The sequence below is a fragment of the Delphinapterus leucas genome, chromosome 9 (genome assembly GCF_059928025.1).
Source record: "Delphinapterus leucas isolate spDelLeu-1000000601 "Yukka" chromosome 9, BTC_Dleu_Yukka2, whole genome shotgun sequence".
NCBI lineage: Eukaryota > Metazoa > Chordata > Mammalia > Artiodactyla > Monodontidae > Delphinapterus > Delphinapterus leucas.
In genome coordinates, this window is record NC_143137.1 from 96909871 (window position 1) to 96934200 (window position 24330).

The window sequence follows — 24330 nt, forward strand, 5'->3', positions numbered from 1 at the left end:
CCTTTAGTTTCCTGTGTTTCCCCGGGAGGGGCAGCTCTGGGACTTTGGAAGGGTGGGCTGCGTGTCGCATGCAGGGGGACCTCGTGGGGAGCAGGCAGTGGACTCAGGCCCCACAGTCACCAGGTTACGTCCTGGGGGCTGCTCCACCTCCTGAGGTCTCTGAATCTCACTCCTGGTTCCCTTTCCCTCAGGGCTACCTGATTCTGCTCTGCAGGGGCAGCTTTTAGAAAGAAGGAGAAAGCGGAGTCCAGACAGTACCCATGGTGCCCTGTGTGTCTAAAGAGATAAAGGGATAGTCCAGTCAATACCACATGTTTATTCAAACAAATCTAGTGCAGTACTCCTTACCCGGTTTACTGTGCTTTCTACATCTGCGGCATGTGTAGTGGTAACTGAGGCATGAAATTATTGTTCTGAACCAGTCTTTTCAGAATCAGGAAATACTAAACTTTGTTACAGTTTAAATTGAGCCATATGAAATAACCATTTTTATGGGCAGAAAACTGTGGAAAATTAGCACTTTGATCAAATAAATCTAATACTAATCTAATATTAATAAATCTAATGTCAGTAAAATTGTATTATATTTGTTATGTTTTGAGCTGTGAATATGGTCACTCTAAATCATCACTCTAATTAACCAGAACAGTTAATTAAGTAGCCTCTCTTATTTGCAGCCATTCTGGAACATCTAGAGAGTGTAAGGGTCTTCAGCATCAACAAACCCAACTTCTGCTTTTCAGGATCAGATTTGACCCTGAAGGAGTTAAAGTGAGCTTGCTCAAGGACATACTCTTTAGTTTCAAAGTTGCATCTCAGACGCAAGAGTTCTGGAGGCAGGTAGAGGCTTTTGTAGGCTGACGGTCATGGAGAAGGTGTGCTCTGCACAGGCCCCCTGGACTACAGTGCCCTGAAGCAGGCAACAGCCAGGTCGGCGGGTCCCACCACACAGGTGACAACGCACGTCAGGAGGGGGAGCCCCAGCAGTGCTCTCAGCTTCCTTGCTTACTCTTTCTGACTTTGTCGTTTGGATTTGCAGAATGGTCGGACTTGCAAAATAATGTCCTTCAACTGACTACACGGTATTGGCTAGAAATGTGGGGCGGCCACCCGTGGGCTCTGCGTGCTAGAGGTAGTAAGGAAGATGCACTGGTTTAGTAAGAAGATGGGCTGGTTCAGTAAGAAGATCTGCTGATTTGGTAAGAAGGTGGGCTGGTTTAGTAAGAAGATCTGCTGATTTGGTAAGAAGATGGGCTGGTTCAGTAAGAAGATCTGCTGATTTGGTAAGAAGGTGGGCTGGTTCAGTAAGAAGATCTGCTGATTTGGTAAGAAGGTGGGCTGGTTTAGTAAGAAGATGGGCTGGCTTAGTAAGAATATGGGCTGGTTTAGTAAGAAGATGTGTTGATTTAATTAGAAGATGGGCTGGTTCAATAAGAAGATGGGCTGGTTTGCTAAGAAGATCTGCTGACTTGGTAAGAAGATGGGCTGGTTTAGTAAGAAGACGTGTTGGTTTAGTTAGAAGATGTGCTGGTTCAGTAAGGAGATGTGCAAGCTTAATTAGAAGATGGGCTGGTTCAGTAAGGAGATGTGGAGGTTTAGGTAGAAGACGTGCTGGTTTCGTATGAAGATGTGTGGGTTTACTTTATGTCTTTTCGTGCGTGCAGCTTGTTTGGATTTTGCCAGCAGTTTTAGGGTGTTGCCTGCCTCAAACTTTTTTAAAAAACTGTAAACAGCTTCAGTGGGGTTCGCAGAAGGAAGCTGTGGTTTCTGGTCTTCCTGTTCATTCACATGTGTTTTTCAGAGGGAGGGCTAACATCTGACCGTATTTTTCAACAAGCTCAGGAGCGAACAGAGGAGAGTGCACGGTAACTGTCGGCAGAGGGGGAGGAACCAGAATTCCTCCAGAGAGACTCCTCCTCACACAGACTTTGCAGCGGGGTGTTCCATGGAGAACGAGGTACGTGCAAATGCAGCGTGGAAAGAGCCATCTAGAATGATTGTTTGGGTCTTGTGACCTTTACTTTGGGAAGGTGGGGTGGAGGGTTCCTGCTGGCTTCCGGGTCTGAGAACTGGCAGCCCCAGTGGCCAGCGAAGTGAGCAAGGTGAGCTGTTTGTAGGTTGTTGGGTTCGTCCATCTTCACTTAAGGAGTAGGAGACCGTGGATGTCAGGTCTGCTGAGGAAGAGTGACGTTCATGTAGATTTGTAGTCAGTTAGGACCCAAGATCTGAGTTGGAAAATGATTTAGGGAAGAGGTCAAGAAAGAGCACGTTCACAGTGCAGACTCGTGCCTGGAATTTCACCCGTGACGCCTGAGGGAGGAGGAGTGCCCGGCAGGAGTGGCCGCTGCGTGCCCGGCAGGAGTGGCCTCGGCCGCCGCGTGGACGGTCAGGTGTAGTGTGCGTCACCGGAGCAAACCGCTGCAGTGGGGGAGGTCAGGTTCACGCCTAGTCCTGAGATGGGGAACTCGAGGTCTGTAGGAGGTCCTGGGGCGCGGGCTGTGTCGTACTCCTTATTTGGGCCTCTGCGGCACCTAAGAAAGGCTCTTTTTCTGTTGGTAGGCGCTTAAGTGCTTAACTTTCTTTTTAAAAAGATAGTGACTCTGTTGACTTGCGTTACAGGGAGTTGGAGTTAAGATAGGCAACGTTGAGATACAGTTTTAAACAGTGGTGCTTATAGGAGAGGATTTGTCGGGGTGCTTCGTGCACTTGGGCGGGGGTGAATCTGGGGAGTAGCCGCTGCCTTGCCCAGCTGGACAGTTGGACAGTGGCTCTGCCCAGCCCACGCGCTGGCCTGGGTGTCTCTCCCTGGTGTTGTCCCGCAGCCCTGCGGAGCCTGATCCCCGCTGAGCAGTCCCCCTCTCTCTCCCTCAGCAGAAGGGGCCCTGGGGCAGGGAAGGGGGTCCCTTGAGGTGCAGCCCCAGTGCCGGGCACATGCCAAGTGCCCATTAGACGTTTGCTGAATGCCGAACTGAAGGACCCCAGGGCATTGCACTTGAAGCCTTTGTTCTGGGGCGGTTTTGTGTTATTAACTAAAGGAGTAGGTAAGGGTGCGTGAACACCGTACTGAGGCATTCGAGGTGCCCAGCGCGGGTTTCCTTCCTTCACTGCCACACGCTTTCTCTAGAACGTGCTGGGCTGAGCCTTGTGCACATGGAGTGGCTTGGTGTATGTCACCTTATTATTCACTTTGGTCCGCAAGTAGAGGCCACTGTCCCATGAGCAGTTGTGCTGGTTCCTTCAGCACATGCATTTCATAGTATAAATTAATAAACAGACAGTCTGACGGAGAAGTTAGCCTCTGAGAATTTGTTTAGGAGATGCAGTTACTCGGAGCCTGGTCACCCCAAGTGAGATGCTAAGTCAGGCTTTAATCTAACAATACCCAAGGCCAGCCTGGCCCCTGGTCCCTCCTCTAGGAAAGCGCTAAGTGGGCCAGAGTTTGTGTGTGTGTGTGTGTGTGTGTGTGTGTGTGTGTGTGTGTTGAAGAGCTACATTTGAGGTTTCCAACTTCAAAAGTTGTTTCAGGCATAAGATGGAAAATATATTGTAAGAATACTATAAGCATCTACGTATCACTTCTGAGCCAGTTCAGAAGTTCTGCACAGTTCTAGGAAGCAGTGTGTGTTCCATGTGAGAAGTCTGCAGATGCCTGACAGGGCCACCGAAGCCCCGCATCCCCTCCCTGGATCTGTGCCTCGGACCCTCGGTTGGTTCCTTCAACATTCAGGGCCCCCGTTTCTTCACGAGAGATTCGGGCACAGATGGACGCTGGGTGGCACTCGGTGCCAGGGCTCCATTCACGAAGAGAACCCGTGCTTGGCGTTGTGCTCCTTCCAGGGGCTAAATTGCTCCTTTTGTCTTTTGGGGTCAAAGATGGCGAGATCATTTCAGTGATGATGAACATGGGCGCTCAATGAAAATACCTGTTGAGTGAAGGATGAACAATTACACGGGCTGAAACCACTTTGTAAAACTCTGTATTGATTTGGAGGCTATTCCAGTGAATTAAAGAGTCCACAGTCGTTTAATGGAATCCTGATTCTGTGCATCGGAATATTCTTTTCCTGAAATTAATTAATTAATTAATTAATTTTTGGCTGCGTTGGGTCTTTGTTGCTGCACGTGGGCTTTCTCTAGTTGTGGCGAGCGGGGGCTGCTCTTCCTTGCGGTGCGCGGGCTTCTCACTGTGGTGGCTTCTCTTGCTGCGGAGCACGGGCTCTAGGCGCATGGGCTTCAGTAGTTGTGGCACGTGGGCTCAGTAATTGTGGCTCGTGGGCTCTAGAGTGCAGGCTCAGTAGTTGTGGCGCACGGGCTTAGTTGCTCTGCGGCATGTGGTATCTTCCCGGACCAGGGCTCGAACCCGTGTCCCCTGCATTGGCAGGTATATTCTTAACCCCACTGTGCCACCAGGGAAGTCCAAGAATATTCTTTTTTTTTTTTTTCAAGAATATTCTTAATTGTTCTCAGTTTATTTTTTTCAAGCAGAGCTTTCTTCTACATTTTCATGTTTAAAAGCAACATAGGCTCCAAAATCCTGAGGTGCCCTCTTGTTCATTGTGTTTCTGAGAAGCTGAGGGGCCCCCACTGTGCCTGCCATCCCCCAGCTCCCAGCCGTGTCTACTTTCCAGCTCCTGCAGCGGGAGCGGGGTGCGCACCTCCTGTGTCACACGCCTGCTGTCCTCGGGTGGGGCAGCCGCCCCCGTTCTGTGCTGAAACAGGGTGAGGCGGCAGAGGAAAGCTGCAGGTTTGCTGGGTGCATTTCTTTACATAATGGTTTCAATATTCCACTTTCTAGGGAGGCTCATCCACCGGTTGAACGTATTTGGGATGTTAAAAAAAAAAAAAAAAAGTACATGATGCCTGGGGTATGCAACACTGAGGACTGAGTTAGGGAAGCTGTGTCTGATTCCAAATCAGTCATGCCAAGTTCATGCTTGGCCAGGTGGCCTTGTGTGCAGCCTGGGTTCCGGGGCGGCTCCCCTCGCCTCCGCCAGCCTGTGAGCAGTGGAGGGCAGGCGCCATTATTCGTCACGGGGCCTCACGGGGCCGTGCCTCGTTGCCAGGGTAGCTCCTTTAAAAACAGGGCATTTGGGCCCTAAAGTACACCTTCGAGGCACCTGGCTGGCAGTTCTCATCATGGATTCAGTCCCTGTTCATCTGCTTTGGGCTTATCTCCCCCCGCTTGATGGTGACCACCTTGAGGGTGGGAATTCCGTCTCATCCCTCCACGGGGCCTTCCTGATGCTGGCTGGCACAGGCATCAGACACATTACTGCTCCCCTGTAGGGTGCTGGCTCCCAAGAGGTAAAGGCAGCAGAAGACGGAGTGGGGCTCAGCGTAGGGAAAGCTGATCCTTGAGCAGTAGGAGGCGTCTGCAGTGGGCATCCTGGTTTCCTTGGCCTGCAGGGGCCAGACGATGAGGCGTATGGGCTGGCAGAGGGTCTCTCCTTAAGGTGGGTTGCAGGACTCGGGCTCTGGGTCCTTGCCACACAGACTGATTCTGTGTGCGGACTGTGACTTTATGACCCGTCCCTCAACATTAAAATAACAGCATGGTTTGCATGTGGCCTGTGGACCTGGCGATTTGGCACGGGCTTCTTGGTAAGAGGCTGACCTTGGCAAACCCCTCGTCTCAGAACTGGTTTCCTGTTGCTTCCAGGTGTAGAGGAGTAGCGAGGTAGGGCAGCAAACAGGTCGAGCTGAGCTGTTCTCGTGCGCCATCAGGCTGTGCCCGTGCTGGTTATGATTTGGGAGAGTGAACTCTGTGAGGTTACCAGGTAGAAATGGCGTAGGGACAGACGTTTACTCCGGCCACTTTGGGATATAGGTCATCTGTGTAACATTGTGCCGCGTGCCTCGGTACTTCCACAGCCCTAGGGCAGTGCCTTGCGCATCACAGGAGCTGGGAGGCTCTCAGTGCAGATAAACAGTCAAGGAGAACAGGATCGAAGAGTCATGTGTGTGCCGTTGATCGCCTCGGATGCCAGCCAGAGTGGCAGTCACGGTTCAGGGCCTGGCCTGACCTGCCCGCAGTCAGGCTGGTGAAACGTGATGTTTACATTACTCAGCTCTCAGTGTCGCTTGCTTTCGGTGTAAACTTTACCATCGGTGCTTGTCTGGCAAATTGTGGGTGACAGTGTCCCACCGTTTCCACGTGAGCCCTACATCGCGGTCACCTGGTCCAGACCCCGCCCCCCCCCCCCCCCCCCCGATTTCACCTGAAGTGCCTCACCCTCTCTTCCACTCGCCGGTGCTGGGGCTGACAATTCCTGTGGGATCGAGGAGAAAGAAGCCTGAGTGGGCCCCGGGGGCGGGCTGTCTGAGGGCTGGGATCAGCCGTCTCCGGCTCCTCCGAGGAGCCCCCTCGCTCCTCTGTAGTTCGTCTGAGACTGTGGGGATGATGCTCTCCTTGTGATGATGGGATTGATTATCTTGTCTCCCTTAACCTTCGTGCTTTTATCTTGTCTCAGCTTAAGTGTAAGCAGTTGTAGGCAGGAGCTGTACTCGTCCTTTAAAAACAGAATCTTACGGACGATTTCAAATGTAAACAAGAGCGGAGAGAAGTAAATGAAGCCGCACCCATGCACGTTGTCTAGCTTTGATCCTCCCCAGCCCTGAGGGCCTCACATCAGCATTATTCCCCCAGCCCCCCCACGCAGCACGAAGCGCTGAGGGGCTGCATTGGGATGGGCAGTGGGAACTCGGTTGGTATCCAGGGCGATGAGGGGCGCTCCAGTATTAGTTGCGGTGGATCAGTGGGGTAAAAGGCAGCTATCCAAGGGCCAAGTGCTCAGGGGTAGGGAGTGCAAGCCAAGGAGCAGAGGAGGAAAGCCGGGCTCTGGCTATAGAAGGAGCAGGAAGAATGCTGGGGTCCCCTTGGCTGAGGGCGTGTTTTGGGTGGGGCGGGTCCTGCAGGACCTCCTGGAGACCCCCGAGGCCTCACCTGCCTTTGTGAGGGAGTTAGGGCCCCTCTCCATCCTCCATCTGTGAGATTGACAGGCTGCCGAGGCGCCTCACAGGCATTGTTTTGGGTGGGATATGGCATGTGGCTGAATTTCCCCCTTGCAGAGGAGAAGCAGGAACGAGAGCTTTTGGTACATGTTTGGTGACATAGGTATTTGTTTCTTGTAAGTGTTGGTCAGAGCTAGGCCTGCCCTAGGTCCCGGCTGCTGTCTGGCGTTGGGTCCTGCCCAGGCAGGCGAGCTGCAGAATCACAGACAAGACAATGGAAGGTGACTTCTCGGTCTGGTGTGGGTCACCACCTTTGGGTTTCGCTGCTGTGTTCGGTGATGTTTCCCTGCCGAGGCTGCACACTGGCATCTTGTGTTCTCTGGTTTTACGTTCCTTTGCGTGACTGGAAGCGGTCACCTTTGGCCTCTGTGTGCAGGTGCCCAGTGCCCGTGCCTGACTCTCTGAACATCTGTGCCCGTGGAGGGCCTGGAGGGCTCTTACAGAGCTGCAGGGAGGGAATCCTGGGCCTTTTCCTGGGGCCCGCAGGCGAGGTTGACTTTATTCTCCCCGCTGTCCCTGGCTCTCCCTCTGCAGGTTTACTTTGATCGCAGGGTTGGCCTCCAGGCCCCTCTAGACACTGACCATGGGGTGAGGTCACCCAGGTGCTGGTCAGCGCCCTGAGCCCCCGAGGCCCCAGCGGAGGGAGGGGAAAGCAGAGCGCGTGCTGCGTTCCTACGGGAGAGGGAAGAGGCGGGCCTCACGGCTGTTGAGCTGAGTTTCCTGTTGATGCCACAGCCCTGGCCACACCTCCCCGTCTTCTCCGAGGACCCTGCAGTGAAGTGACCCAGTGGAGCCGGGAGGTCACTTCAGAGCAATGCTGCATTTTTGTCTTCTGAGGGAATCTCCCCCTTCCTGCCCCTTCTTGCCTCCTGAGCTTACTCACCTTGAGAATTGGCCCTTGACCTTGTAAGTGTCCATGAACAGGTGAGGGACCAGCCCCTCGGTGCCCGAGGCGGCACTGGGCCCGGCCCACCCTGGCTGGCAGTAGCCGGCCCGTCTGCACGGGGACCGTGGTGGTGCTTCTGGCCCCTTCCGCTTGTTAACCATGGGTACAGCGCAAAGCCTTTGTGAATAATGAACTCCAATCATTGCCGTTTCTGCCTGCAGCCTGGAATTGTGTCGCCGTTTAAACGAGTATTCCTAAAAGGTGAAAAGAGTAGAGATAAGAAAGCCCATGAGAAGGTGACAGAGAGGCGCCCTCTGCACACTGTGGTGCTGTCCCTGCCTGAGCGCGTCGAGCCCGACAGACTGCTGAGCGACTACATCGAGAAGGAGGTGAAGGTAAGCCCGCGGCCGCAGGGCCCGCCTGCCCGCCGCCAGCAAAGGCCCCCGAGGCACCAAACGCTGCGCTTCTGGGACCCGTCCCCACTCACACCTCGGGTGACTCCCACCCGGCGGTGCCCCTGCGGTGGTGTGTCTGACAGCTGGGTGCCCAAACCCCAGGTCTCTGTCTTCCGGCCCCATTTCTGGCTTTCTCTCCAGTAGCAAGCTGCCTCCTTTCTCGTAAAGGCTGGCTGTGTGTTTCGGTTCCTTGGTCAAGGCTAAGAGCTATTCCGTGTGCCATTGTCACAGCCCAGGACACGGGCTTCTGAATCCTGTCAAAGCCCGCGCCCACTTGTGGGTAAACATGACGTGCACTAGTGTATTGTCAGTGCTTCCCCTAAACACTACATGAAAAGAAATGAGAGAGAAATCAGAGAGAATGGGAAAGGGGACCGTGGTGATGAGAGAGGCCCGTGAACTTGCAGAGGGAGCTGACGAAGGTGGGGTGACAAGTTCACAGAGCCCACGGAGCTGGACCTGCGTCCCTCAGAGGACGCGGAGCTGTCCAGCTGGACCCGGGGGCTTAGGGCGCGTGGAGCATGGTGTGGGCTTGGGGGAGGGGTTTGCTCTCACCTGCCACGGGGGGGGGGTGGTGGGAGGTCTCCCTGGTAGAGACATAACACTAGGGGGGGCTCTAGACGTGGGGACACCTGGCCCGGAGGAGGGTGGGGAGAGACCCAGTGTGAAGATGAGCAGGTTAAGTCAAAGCGTCCGTCCAGAACGGTGAGAATTGCCCACCCCCTTTCCCTCAAGCTTCCAGATAGGCCTGCAACCAGGCCTCTCCCACAAGGGGATCCTCGGAGGAGTGCTTTCATGTGGAAGCCACACAACCCGCAGAGAGAAGCTGACAGTCTGCACCTCTGCCCGTGCACACGGCTTCTTTCGTGGGCAGTCAAGGAGAAGTACACGTTTGAGGAAGACGTTTCATCTAAAGATAGAGCCCAGGACAAACACAAGACGTAAACATGAATGCAACAGCAGCAGTGCGGAAACTAGGGGAAAAATAAAAATACATAATGTTGTCAGAAAGATAAGAGGAAATACTGTTAACTGTGAGACAACAGGATAACAGGTGGAGACAAGAGCTTTTGGAATGAAAGGATCTTAACTATATGTCGTAAAAATTCATTAGAGGGGTCAAAAGATAAAGTCAGGGCAGTCACCCGGAAAGAAAAACCAAGAGACAAGGAGATCCAAAATCAGTAAACAGAAGATGAGAGAGGGAAAAAAATGATAGGAGCCGTCCAGAAGGTTCAGCCTCTGACTCATGAGAAGAAAGAATGGAGGAGAGTGGGAGGAAGTTGTTAAGACGGTAATGGAAGGACATTTTGCAGAAAATTCACCAACAGACATGATTCTCAGATTGAGAGGGTCCCTTTCTGGTCATGATGACCAGACAGTCAGGTTTCTAAAACGTGAGCCCTCAGAGCCCGTTCTGACGAGGTTCTTGGGAGATGTGCTGCCTCAGAGCACAAGGACGCACCAGGAAGGTGGGAGATGCAGATCCAGAACCGGGGCTCTAAGCACGGAAAAGAACAGAGGGAATTCCCAAGATGGGAATCTGAGGAACAGGCTAGGGCAGCTCTGGGAGAAGAGAACACGGATAGTTTTATATGTTGGAGTAGAGGCTGCTGAAGAATTGGGAAGATAGAATTGTACTTTGAAAACAAAGCAAGTGGAGGGAATGGTAGGCCCATATTACACCATGAAAATTTAAAGTTTGGGGACTTCCGCGTCCAGGAAGAGGGAGTCGACATATTTTTCCCTATTCCTCTCACTAAGTACACCTAAAAATCCTGGACGTTATATATGCAACAACCATAAGAAGACTCTGAAAGGTAGAGTGACGGCAGACCAGCCAGGGACCTTGGGACCCAAGGGGGGACCCCTTTGGTGAGTGCCCTGGTTCTCTTTTTCCTCATGTATCCCAAGCTTGGAACTGAAGAAGCTGGCGACCCAGAACAGCCAACAGGTGCACACAAAATCCCAACAAAACTCACTTTCTCTGGCCAAAGGACCAGGAAAGGGATAGCTTAGCAGGACAGAAAATGTTTTACAATACCTGCTCAGTTCCAACCAAATGTGACTGAAAAACCTGTGGCCCCGCTGCTGCCTCTACCAGCAAAGACTGTGTAGGGGCCAGCACCCACCCCAGAGAAGGCTGAGTAGGGAGCTGGGGCTTTATCCCTGATGAACCCCTAGTGGAACTGCGGTGTCAGTGGAGACCATGTGGGGAGCCTGGAATTCTGCCCTCAGACAGCAGCAGTGTGACACACACCACCCCTCATGTCATTGGGCCACTTGGGGAGCCAGAACGCCAGCCATGTCCAGCGGGGAAGAGGAGCCCCCCACTCAGGTGGCAGTGGAGGCCAGTGGGGAGTCAGCCCCTCCCCCTGGTAACAGAGTGTGCTCCCCTCCCCCTGTGGGACTAGAGCAGATTTCTGACACTTGTGTCCTCAGAGTCCTGGAGGGAGAAGAGACGGGGTGAGGTGGGGCTGAAAAGCTGATCAAAGGAATCATGGCTGAAACTGCTGTGATTTGGTAAAAGACAGACTCAGAGATTCAAGAGCTCACCACAGACAGGATGAACCCAAAGCAGTCCATACCAAGACACGTCGTAGTGAAACTTCCGAAAAGTAAAGACAAAGACAGAGTCTTGAAAGCAGTGAGAAAGAACTTTACCTGTAGGGAAGACGGAAATGATAGATTTCGTGTCAGAAACCACGGAGCCAGAAGGAAGTGACGACGTCCTTCAAGTGCTAGGAGACCCTGAAGAATCAGAGGCTGATGAAAGCGCCACAGGCGACTCTGCACCCTCAGACAGCAGCCAGCAAACGGACCAGTTTCTTGAAGAGCACAGACTGCCACGGGTCACCAGGAAATAGATCATTTGAATAGTCCTGCAACTATTAAAGAAATTAAATATCTAATTTGAAAGCTCCCATAAAAAAAGTCTCCAGGCCCAGGTGGTTTCTGGAAAATTCTATCATATGTTTAAAGAGTTAACACTAATTCTACAGTCTCTTCCAGAAAAACAGAAGGGGAGGGAACACTTTTTAACTCATTTGTGAGGTTAGTATTTCCCTGATACCAAAATCAGTTAGTACGAAGCAAAACTAAATTACAGACATGAATACAGGTGCTTAGGTATAAATGTAACAAAACGTATAGGATTTGTACGCTGAAAACTACACAACACGGATGAAAGGATCAAAGATCTGAGTAAGCGGAGAGACATACCACGTACACGGATTGGAAGATGCAACCTAGTTAACATGTCAGTTTTCCCCAAATTGATACACAGGTTTGATGCATTTCCTATCAAAATCCTAGCAAGATATTTTGTAGATATAGACAAGTGTTCTAGAAGTTATATGGAAAGGCACAAGAAGTAGAATCGCTGGAAGCGTTTGAAAAAGAAGAGTTAAAAGAGAGGAATCAGTCCGCCTGGTTTCAAGATGTACTTTAGAGTTACAGCAGTGAAGACTGTGAGGCAGCAGTAGAGGGACTGACGCAGTAATCAGTGGAACAACATCATGAACCCAGAAACAGACCCAAACAAATACACCCAACTGATTTTTGACGGAGGTGCAAAAAGCAAGTCAGGGGAAGGACCGTCTTCTTAGCAAATGGCGCTGGAGCCGTTGGGCACCCATTGAGAGAAAAATGAACCTCACGCCGAATCTCACACCTTACACAAAAATTAACTCAGAATGGATCATGGTATTAAAGGGAAAAGGTAAAACTATAACACTTTTAGAAAAACACCTAAGAGAAAATCTCCAGGACCCAGGGTAGGCAGAGACCTTAGACTTGACATCAAAAAGGGAATGATTGGTAAACTGAACATCAAATTTAAAAGCTTTTGTTCTGCAGAGGACTCCATTAGGAGGATGAAAACACAAGCTACAGACAGGGAGAAGATATTTGCAGACCACCTACCTGCCAAAGGTCTTTCATCTAAAATATATAAAGAACTGTCAACGCCCAGTAGCAGAAAAGCCAACAGTCTGATTAGAACATGGGCAGAAGTCATGAAGAGACATTTATTTCGCCAACGAAGACAGTCAGATGGGAATAAGCACATGAAGATGTTCAACATCACTAGCCGTTAGGGAAGTGCAAATTACAGCCACAGGGAGACATCACTACACACCAAACAGAATGACCGAAGTTAAATAAGTAGCGAGAACAGCAAATGCTGGCGAGGATGCAGAGGGTCACTCATGCATGGCTGGTGGACATGTAGAATGGTGCAGCCGCTCTGGAAAACAAGTGGGCGGTTTCTTAAAAACTAAACATGCAGCTAGCGTCTGACCTGGCAGTTGCACTCTGAGTATTTATCCCAGGGAAATGGAAATCTGTGTTGCCACAGAAACCTATACGTGAATATTAAAAGCAGCTTTATTCATAATGGGCAAAAACTGGAAATACCCCAGATGTCCTTCAGTGGGTAGATGGTTAAGCAAATGATGTGCATCCATACTGTGGAACCCTACTCAGCTGTAAAAAGGCATGATTTACTGATTGCTTCAACACCCTCCAGGAGTCTGCAGAGAATTATGCTGAGTGAAAAAAAACCAATCCCCAGAGCTACATACTGTATGATTCCCTGTGCATAACATTCTTGATATGACAGAATTATTGAAATGCAGAACAGATAGGGCTTGCTAGGGGTTAAGGAGGAGACCAGGTGGGTGGGAAGTGGGTGCGCCTGTAAAAGAGAAGCGGGAGGGACCGTGTGATGGAATGTTCTGTAACCTGACCTTCTAGCCACTATCCTGGTTGTGATGCTGGGTGATCACGAGATGTTACCTTAGGTATAACAGGGTGCGGGGTACAGTGGACCTCTGTGTATTATTTCTTACAACTGCATGCCATTTACAATTATCTTAGAATTAAAGGTTAAAAAAAAATTAAAGACTCTGCATAAACAAAATTGTGATTTCACTACCTCTTGGCACAGTGGTGAAATGGAATGTACCTAACAGGAGGATATAAGCACCAAGTAATGATTAAGTAATAAATTATCTAAATTGTAAGAAAAGAAAAAAGGAAGGAGAGATGGGGGTGGTGATATAAGGGAATTAACTCTTTCTCTGCCGTAACTGGAAATCAACAGCTAATGTCTTAGATTGATGAATCAGGCAGTAGCAATGTAAAATCGTTACTTAGAAAGTTGGCCCTAGATCCGGAAGACCCTGGACTTGCTGCCTCTGGGAAGCAGTTTATAGGGTTGCCTGGGTTGGGACCAGATGGTTGTTTTTTGTTATACACTTCTGGGGACTATTTACGTTTTTAAACTTCCTACATGTATCTCTTTGATAAAAATAAAAACAGGGACGACAACACAATGCACTAGTGGTGAGGAGACTTCTCCTCCTGCATACTCGAGTGTAGTTCGTTACGTGAAGTATTTTGTATTCGGAATGAACATTACTAACATGAAGGTGAGAGGCACTTAACAGTTGCTCCTCATTTCTGAATGCTTACCTATACGGCAACACTACTTAACATTTTAAATACATTTTCTCATTGAATCCTCGCCAAGCTTTTTTAAAGCAGAAGCATTCTTCCCAGGGTTTCGACCCCATGAGGCCCAGGGTGGTGCAGGGGTGCAGGCTCGGGACCTGTGAACCAACATTCTGGCTTTTAATTCAGGGGGCAGCAGCGGGTAATTAATCACATGTGTGATACCAAACCCAAGATGCTTCTTGATAAGATTTGTTATTTCTTATTTATTGTATTTTTAAAAGTTGAATAGGTAAGTTATGGACATGGTACAAAATTCAGATGGTAAGGAGATGCCTGGTGAGGAGAGGTCCCCAGTTCCCCCACCCCCCCGCCCCTGGAAAGAACCATTGGCATCAGTTTCTCGTGTGTCCCTGCACGGGCGGTCTGTCCGTATCCGAGCACACACGTGCATTTGTTCCCAAATGATTACCTAGTGCACACTTTGCACCTCATTGTTTACACGCAACAGTGTATCTTGGCATATCTTGGCACATAAAGCTGCCTCGTCCATTTCCCTCCCATTATAATGGCTGTACCATATTTTGTGTAACCAGTGATGTAGTCATACATATTTAATTTGTCTCTGTTACACATTTTACTAACCCTCTGGGATAGATTGCAGAAGTAGAATTGCTGGGTGTAGGGCTTGGTTATTTTTATCTTGACAGACATTTCCAGTTGCCCTTCATGCGGGATTTAAGCTGGTGCATACCATGGGCAGTCAGGGCGAACGCCTGTTCATCCACGCTCTAAGGGGCCACACAGTGTACCTGCGGGCTTCTTGATCTTTGCCAGCCTGACGGTCATAGTCTGTTACATTGCAGTTTGTACTTACGAGTGAGGCTGTGTATCTTTTCATATGGTCGAGTCAGATCTCTTAAGTGTCTTTCTACAGCCGTTTTTCTGTTGGGTGGCTGGTGGTTTTCCCTAGCGCTCGGTGTGGTAGGTGAGTTTGCCCTTCGCGGTGAAGTTAGTTTTAAGGTTTTCCCTGTTTGTCGCTTGCCTTTGTTCAGAGATGTCTCGGTTCTCTAGAAGCAGGGCCTGCAACTGGAGATTGTGTTTGATGATTCAGGGTGTGTTCTCAGGAGAAGGGGAGGAAAGGAAGCAGGATGGGGCAGAGGAAAAAGATGTGTATCTGCCCACTTACGGGCACGTAAGAGGCCCCTAAAGGCCACACAGGCGCCTCTTTGTCCCCAGTACGTAGCAGCTTCCTCACCTCCTCCTCATGATCCGGGCCGGTTGCCCCTGCAGAACAGTGCCACCTTTCTCTGCTTGCTTGACTGCTGGCATCAGGAGGGGACTGCGGTTTTAAGTTTAGATCCCTTTTGTGTCCCCTGGTAGAAGCATTTGACCCCTAGAGCCAGGCTCTCAAAACAGATGGAGCCGAAAGTTTCAGGGCTGGGAGCACGTGCTGCCCAAGCGGGTCTCCTGGATTGATGGTGATCAGAGCCACTCCTGCTGCCGTACCTTGGACCCCAGACCCATCCGTTCTGTCCACTGGGGCCCAGGCGTGGTGTAATGACCGTTGGTTCCAGATGTGCCCTGCATTCTGAGGAGATGTGGCATCCTTTCAGGTGTCCCCTCCTGGATGTGCCCCGACCCTGTAGAGGACCTTGACGGTGGTCTGGGCCCCTGAGTTTCAGCATTTTCTCAGACCCTCTTTTCCAAGCCTTGAACAGTTTCCTTCCCCCGTGTACTGTTACTCAAGTGAGTGACTGTGAGTCCCTTCGGAGGGAACTGGGGGCGTTGCTGCAGCGCACACTTGTGTCGGTGTTACAGATTCCTTCTCCTGGGGCTTGGCCTTTCCCTCAGGCACTTCCTGGGACTGGAAACCGGGTCAGAGACTGCCACTTTGCGTTGGAGCAGCACACTCAGGGGTGGTGTCCTTGTTTGTATACATGAGGCGGGACCGTGGTTGGCTCCCAGCAGCTCTCTTGCCCCTGGGAACGCTTCTGCTCTAGTTGCATCTCTGTGGGGCCTGCATACCAGCTCCTCCTCCCCGCCATTTGACCATTTACAGTCACCGCCCACTGCAGTGAGCACGCCTGCCTGCCCTGCTCCTGGTGGCTGAGTGCTGCCACCTGGCTTCTGCTCTTGCAGGGTTCTGCCTTCCCCCTCGCTCCAGGAAGCCTAGTGCTAAAGCATGTTCCCCATTAGCTCTCCCCCTGAGAACAGCCACCACAGAGCTGCTGGGTGGTGCCAGCACCCCTGCCAGCCCATTCGTTCCAGCTCATCCTTGAGAGTGAGGTGTCTTCCCAGCCCTCCCAAGTAGCAGGGGCAGTCGTGGGGTTCCAGGTGTTACACGGTAGACCCCGTCCAGCGGACCCACCTCTCTGCATCTTTTGGAACCTTTATCCACAGTTTGCTCGGTAGTTCTTCAATCTCCACTGAGTTTAACATGGGCCTTGTGTTTGCCGAGCTTCTAAGCTGTGCTAGCAGTGCATGAGGGTCGTGTCCGGGCCCCTGACCAGGGTTAAGTGCAGAGGCCCGTAGACACGCTCATCCAGCTGGGGGTCCATCCACCTCCATCTGGCACCTGCTGCTCCATCAGTGTTCAGTCTCTCTTCCCGGCGGGTCCCAATCGTGCTATGTTGAGATTTGATCCAGGAACAGGTCTTATGGCCAGGAGGGGCGGAAGGGGCAGACCCTGAGGAGAACAGCATTGTCATGAAAGGTGCCCATCCCAGTGAGGCCTGTGTATCGTTTTTGAGCAAGGGGTGTGTGTGTGTGCATATGTGTGTATGGGGGTCCTGTGGCTTCTAACAAGTGGGATTGGGCCACTTCTGCAGGCCTAGAGTGTTGAGAAGGGTATGAGATTGAGGTTCTCAAGTGCATCTACCTAGGTGTCCCCACCCCACGTCTCAGAGTCCTGCCCTTCCATCAGGGCAACTTGTTGATCGAGGTCAAATAGGTGGATGTTATAGGGAGGCTGACTTCGGCTCAGTATAAAGATGGACTTCTCTTGTATCTCATCAGCAATTATTTTTGGAAATACTTTCCGCTGTTTAGAGCTGAAGTGACGAGCTCACCAGCATGTTCCTGTGTTGGCTGCAGTCTCTATAAGGGCGGCAGGAACGGCAGTGGGGTTAGCGGGTGCCCGAGACAGTCCGGCTTTTGCTGCCAGGGCTGATGGAGCTGATGCGACCGCTAGTCAGATGTCCCCTTGGTCTGTGTTGTTCCATCACGTTCATCCCTCTGCCTCTGTGTCCTGAATGTGCTATGATCAGTTAATTGGCACAGCACCCCGCGCCATGTCATCTCACGGCGAGTGTGGGCTGGTCCCTGACATCGCTGAAGGAGGCGCTGCACATTGGTCAGGACCAGCAGGGGACCGCCCAGGACGGTGGGGAAGGCTTTTGTAAGAACTGCCCAGGAGGCACACTTTGTCCCATCTGGAGTTACAGCAGGAATGAGAGCTGCAATTTTCCTTTTTGACAAAACGTGTTTTACTAATACATATTTTGCAGCAAAACAAGTCTCAAATGAGTGAGGACTCACCTCTGTGAAGAAAGTAGAATCCTTCTCGGTGATCTGTGAGCCTGAATTTGAAGTGTGGTGGCACTTTGAGAAAGGCAAGATGGTGGTGGTGACATTGTGTCCCCCAGGCCACGTGGAGGCGGGGCAGTCCTTGTACAGTCCTGCAGACATGATAACACCAGGGCACTTTTATATGACCCCAACGTAGGCAATATTTTTTTAATTACTATTTGAATGTAAGCAAAATTAATAATTTGGGATGATACACATCTAGAAGTGGTAACTAATATACAGTATAATACTGATTATGATTCAAAAGGTTTTTAGCAATTGCAGTTATTGAGTGAAGCTAGGATACGGTTTTTTTATTGTGGTGAAATATGCATAACATAAAATTAACTGTGTTTAAGTGTATATTTCATGGTACTAAGTACTCTCACGTAGTTGTGCAGCCATCACCGCCATCCATTTCCAGAACTTTTTCTTCTCAGAACTTTTCAGTACAATATATATATACACACACCACATATTATTTGTCCATTCATCTATCAATGGGCATTGGGTTGTTTCCAACTTTTGACTACTGTGAATAATGCTGTTACGAACATGGGTATACAAATGTCTGTTTGGGTCTCTGCTTTCAGTTTTTTTTCTTTTTTTAATTGTGTTAAAATATAGCATAAAATGTACCATCTTAAACATTTTTAAGGACGCAGTTCAATAGTATGAGATACGTTCACGTGGTTGTGCAGCCATCACCACCATCCATTACCTTAACTCTTTTCATCTTGTAAATCTGAAACTATACCTATTAAACAAAAACTCCGCATTCTTTCCTCCCCACAGCCCCTGGCAACCATCGTTCTGTCTCTGTGAATTTGACTTCTCTAGGAAGTTCACATGAGTGGAATCACACACTGTTAGTCTTTTTGTGACTGGCTTGTTTCACTTAGCATAGTATTCTCAAGTTTTACCCGTGTTGTAATGTACTGCAGAGTTTCCTTCCTTTTTAAGGCTGAACAATATACTATTGTATGGATACACCACAGCTCGCTTATCCGTTCATCCATCAGTGGACACTTGGGTTGCTTCCATGTTGTAGTTATTGTGAATGATGCTGCTATGAACATGGGTATACAAAAATCTCTTTGAGACCCTGCTTTTACTTCTTTTGGGTCTGTCTATACCCAGAAGTGGAATTGCTGGGTCATATGGTAATTCTATTTTTAATTTTTTGAGGAACCTCCATACTGTTTTCCACAGCAGCTGCGCCATTTTATATTCCCACCAACAGTACACAGGCGTTCCAGCGTCTCTGCATCCTCCCTAGCACTCGTTATTTTCTCTGTTTGTGTTTTGTTTTTCACTAGCCATCCTAATGAGTTTGAGGTGGTATCTCATTGTAGTTTTGATTGTATTTCTCTAATGATTAGTGATCTCAAGCATCTTTTCATGTTCTTATTGGACATTTGTGTATCTTCTTTGGAGAAAAGTCTTTTCAAATCTTGTACCCATTTCGGCATCAGGCGTTTTTTGTTGGGTTTTAGGAGTTCTCAGTATATTCTAGGTATTAATCCCTTGCCAGATATATGATTTGCAAATATTTTCTCCCATTCCGTAGGTTACTCTTTTACTCTGGATAGTGTCTCTTAATGTACAAAATTTTTAAATCTTGTTGAACTCCAGTATGTCTGTTTTTTTGCCTTTGTCGCCTGTGCCTTTGGTGTCATATCCAAGAAATCATTGCCAAGTCCAATATCATGAAGCTTTTGTCCTATGTTTTCTTCTAAGAGTTTTATTGTCTGCTTGCAGTTCTTTTACATAGATATCCAGAAGTGGAATTGCTGGATCATATGGTAATTCTGTGTTTTATTTCTTAAGGAATGACCATTCTGTTCTCCACAGTGGCTGTACCATTTTACAGTCCCACCAGCAGTGCACAAGGGTTCCAGTTTCTCCATGTCCTCACCAACACATTATTTTCTGTTTTGATAGTAGCTGTCCAGATGGGTGTGAAGTAGTATCTCACTGTGGTTTTCGTTTGCATTTCGCTAGTTACTAGTGATATTGAGAATCTTTTCATGTGCTTATTGGCCATCTATACACCTTCTTTGGAGAAATATCTAAGTCCTTTGCATATTTCTTAATCAGGTTGTCTGGTTTTTTGTTGTGGAGTTATAGGAGTTCTTTATGTATTCTGGGTATTAACTTCTTATCAGATATATGATTGCAAATATTTTCTTCCATTGGGTAGGTTGTCTTTGCACTCTATTGATGGTGTCCTTTGATGTACAAAGTTTTAAATTTTGATGAAGTCCAGTTCGTCATTTTTTTTCTCTTATTGCCTGTGCTTTTTTTTTCCACATTAAAGGTTTTTAAAATTGTGTTAAAATACACATAACATAAAATTTACCATCTTAACCATGTTTAAGTGTACAGTTTAAGTGTTCTAACATTCACGTTGCTGTGCAACCATTACCACCATTCACCTCCAGGATTGTTTTCACCTTGCCAGACTGACACTCTGTACCTATTAAACAATAACCCCGTTTCTCCCTCATCCCAGCCTCTGACAGCCACCATTCCACTTTCTGTCTCTCTGAATTTGACTACTCTGGGATACCTCATATAAGTGGAATCATATAGTATTTACCTTTTTGTGCCTGGGCTTATCCATGTTGTAGCATGTATCAGAATTTCCTTCCTTTTCTTTTTTTTTTTTTGCAGTACGCGGGCCTCTCACTGTTGTGGCCTCTCCCGTTGCGGAGCACAGGCTCCGGACGCGCAGGCTCAGTGGCCATGGCTCACGGGCCTAGCCGCTCTGTGGTATGTGGGATCTTCCCGGACCGGGGCACGAACCCGTGTCCCCTGCATCGGCAGGCGGACTCTCAACCACTGCGCCACCAGGGAAGCCCTCCTTCCTTTTTAACGATGAATAATATCCCACTGTTTATAACACATTTTGTTTATCCAATTCTTCTGTCAAGAATTGAGTTGCTTCCACCTTTTGTTATTGCCTGTGCTTTTGGTATCATATCCAATAAATCATTACCACATCCAATGTCATGAAGCTTTTCCTCTCTGTTTTCTTCTAAGAGTCTTATAGTTTTAGGTCTTAAATTTAGGTGTTTGATCCACTTGAGTTAATTTTCGTGTATGGTGTTAGCTAAGGGTCAAACTTGATTCTTTTGTGTGTGGAGTCTTGTTTTCCCAGTACCACTTGTTGAAGAGATTGTCCTTTCCCCATTGAATGGTCTTGGCACCCTTATCAAAAATCAACTGACGCTGTATATGAGGGTTTATTTCTGAGCTCTCTATTCTATTTCATTGCTCTGCGTGTCTGTCTTGATGCCAATACCACACTGTTGGTTATTGTAGCTTTGTAGTAAGTTTTGAAATCAGGAAGTGTGAGAATAGATGAAAGGTAATATTGATAAATTTAAGGAAGGGTTTGCATTTAGTTTACATGAGCACATAAGAAGAGAATAGGGCTTCCCTGGTGGTGCAGTGGTTGAGAGTCTGCCTGCCGATGCAGGGGACACGGGTTCGTGCCCCGATCCGGGAAGATCCCACATGCCGTGGAGCAGCTGGTCCTGTGAGCCATGGCCGCTGAGCCTGCGTGTCCGGAGCCTGTGCTCTGCAACAGGAGAGGCCACAACAGTGAGAGGCCCACGTATTGCCAAAAAAAAAAAAAAAAAAAAAAAGAGGATAGAAAGACCTCTGCTAGCTGCACATCTGTGACAACGCTCTGGAATGTTCATTTGTAACAACCTTAAGTATGAGCCAGTAATTAGATGTGCTGCTTATTTATTTCTAAGCTGTTCTGTCAGAGGGGTGGATTCTCAGCCCTGTAGAGAGTGGGGAAACTAATACACAGTTTAGTTTTATTCTCTCCCCCTCACCCCCAGCTTAGAAAGGATAAAATCTAAAACTTTTTAGAATGAGTATGCATTTACCTTTGGAGCTACCCAGCACACACTGAACGGCTTTTGAATGCAGCTGTTCTGAAGTTTAGGATGCTCATCTGACTGTGCCTAGACTCAGCCTATATCTGCCACTGTGCCCTGTGTGAGCTTCTGCCAGTCCCTCTCATTTCCGTGCGTTTTCTTCTCTGTGGGCAGATGGTTGCCTGGCACAGCAGTAGGTGAACTGGCTCAGGCCTCTGTGTTTACCTTGCTTGCGTTTGATAATCCCCAGAGTAACCTGTCTGCTTGGTTCCCCAGTCAGAGAGGGCATCTGCAAACAAAGACAGTTTGATTTCTTCCCTCCCAATCTTTACCTCCTATTTCCTTTTCTTGTCTTACTGCATTATCTAGGACTTCCAATACAGTATTGAAAAGCAGTGGTGAGAGGGGACATCCTTTCCTTGTTCCTGGTCTTAGGCAATCTTAGAGCTTCTTACCATTAAGTATTGATGTTAGCTGTAGGTTTTTTGTACATGTTCCTTATCAAGTTGAGGAAGTTCCCCTCTATTTCTAGTTTGCTGAGAGTTTTTGTTATGAGTATTAGAGATTGTCAAATGCTTCTTCTGCATCTGTTGATACCATATGATTTTTCTCTTTAGCCTGTTAAAGTGGTGGATCACATTAAATAATTTTTGAATGTAGAGTCAACTTTGCATACCTGGGATAAATCCCACTTGCTTTTGGTTTATAATTCTTTTTATACGTTGTTGGATTTGATTTGCTAATATTTTGTTGAGGATTTTTGTATCTATGTTTATGAGAAATATTGGTCTTTCCTTTCTTGTAGTATCTTTGGTTTTGATACTAAGGTAATGCTGCCTCAAAAAATGGGTTAGGAAGTGTTTTTCTCTTTTCATTTTCTGGAAGAGATTATAGAGAATTGATATAGTTTCTTCGTTAAATGTTGAGTAGAATTAACCAGTGAATCTGTCTGGGCCTGATACTTTCTGTTTTAGAAAGTTATTATTGATTCGGTTTCTTTAATAGCTTATATGCCTATTCACATTATCCATTTCTCCTTATGTGAATTTTGGTAGATTGTGTCTTTCAAGGAATTCCACTGGTGGTCCAGTGGTTAGGACTCTGCGCTTCCACTGCAGGGGGCCTGGGTTCAATCCCTGGTCAGGGAACTAAGATCCTGCAAGCTGCACAGCGCGGCCAAAAAAGAAAGAATTCCGTTGGGATCTGAGAACATACTTTGTATGGTTTCTGTTCTTTTAAATTTGTTAAGGTGTGTTTTATGGCCCAGAATGTGCTCTGTCGTGGTGAATGTTCATGTGAGCTTAAGAAGAATGTGTACTCTGTTGAATGCTGTTGTTGGATGAAGTAGCCTGTTGATGTTAGTTATATGCAGTTGGTGGAAGATGTTGAGTTCACCTTTCTCCTTGATCATTTTCTGCCTGCTGGATCTGTCATTTTCTGTCCATTTCTGAGAGGGGGGTGTTGAAGTCTTCGGCTGTAATAGTGGATTCATCTGTTTCTCCCCGTAGTTCTATCTTTAAAGTCGGTTTCTTGTAGACAGCGTATACTTGTGTCTTGAATTTTTTATCCAGTCTGACAGTTTTTGTCTTTTAATTGGTATATTCAGACGATTCACATTTAAAGTGATTATTGACATAGTTGGATTAATATTTACCGTATTTGTAATTGTTTTCTATTTGTTGCTCTTGTTCTTTGTTTTGTCTTCTACTCTATTTCTGCTTTGTCTGGTTTTATTTGAGCATTTTTATAATTCCATTGTTTCTCCTTTCTTAACATATTAATGATACTTCTTGTTATTTTGTTTTTTATTATTTTATTTATTTTATTTTTGGCTCCTTTGGGTCTTCGTTGCTGCCTACGGGCTTTTCTTTAGTTGGGGCGAGCAGGAGATACGCTTTGTTGCGGTGCGTGGGCGTCTCATTATGGTGGCTTCTCTTTTATTTATTTATTTATTATACAGCAGGTTTTATTAGTTCTCTGTTTTATACATATTAGTGCATATATGTCAATCCCAATCTTCCAGTTCATCCCACCACCACCACCACCACCACCACCACCATCCATGCCCCCACTTTCCCCGCTTGGTGTCCATATGTTTGTTCTCTACACCTGTGTCTATTTCTGCCTTGCAAACTCGTTCATCTGTACCATTTTTCTAGATTCCACATATGCGTATATGCGTTAATGTACGATATTTGTTTTTCTCTTTCTGACTTATTTCTGTATGACAGTCTCTAGGTCCATCCACGTCTCTGCAGATGACCCAATTTCGTTCCTTTTTATGGCTGAGTAATATTCCTTTGTATATATATATGTACCACATCTTCTTTACCCATTCGTCTGTTGATGGGCATTTAGGTTGTTTCCATGACCTGGCTATTGTAAATATGCTGCAATGAACAGTGGGGTGCATATGTTTTTTTTTTAGTTATGTTTTTCTCTGGGTATATGCCCAGTAGTGGGATTGCTGGGTCATATGGTAGTTCTATTTGTAGTTTTTTAAGGAACCTCCATACTGTTCTCCATAGTGGCTGTATCAATTTACATTCCCACCAGCAGTGCAAGAGGGTTCCCTGTTCTCCACACCCTCTTCAGCATTTGTTGTTTGTAGATGTTCTGATGATGCCCATTCTAACTGGTGTGAGGTGATACCTTATTGTAGTTTTGATTTGCATTTCTCTAATGATTAGTGATGTTGAGCATCTTTTCATGTGTTTGTTGGCCATCTGTATGTCTTCTTTGGAGAAATGTCTACTTAGGGCTTCTGTCCACTTTTTTTTTTTTTTTTTTTTTTGGTGGTACACGGGCCTCTCACTGTTGTGGCCTCTCCTGTTGCGGAGCACGGGCTCCGGACGCGCAGGCTCAGTGACCATGGCTCACGGACCTAGCCGCTCCGCAGCATGTGGGATCTTCCCGGACCGGGGCACAAACCTGTGTCCCCTGCATCGGCAGGCGGACTCTCAACCACTGCGCCACCAGGGAAGCCCCTGCCCACTTTTTGATTGGGTTGTTTGTTTTTTTAATATTGAGCTGCATGAGCTGTTTATATATTTTGGAG

General features: G+C 48.0%; 1 protein-coding gene across 8 annotated transcripts in view; it reads left to right on the forward strand.

The window, feature by feature from the left end:
- Nucleotides 1-24330, forward strand: part of CCM2 (CCM2 scaffold protein) — a 59006-nt gene that overhangs the window by 16141 nt on the left and 18535 nt on the right. For 3 of the 8 annotated variants that reach the window (XM_089917874.1, XM_089917871.1, XM_022593134.3), the window contains exons 2-3: nt 1838-1957; nt 8119-8292. The exons of 1 other annotated variant lie outside the window; for it this stretch is intronic. In XM_089917874.1, coding sequence (XP_089774000.1) covers nt 1838-1957; nt 8119-8292 — 294 coding nt within the window. Of the gene's footprint in view, nt 1-1308; nt 1326-1837; nt 1958-8118; nt 8293-24330 lie in introns of those variants that run through there. 4 more of the 8 variants (XM_089917876.1, XM_089917875.1, XM_022593137.3 and 1 more) reach the window with 4 other exon arrangements.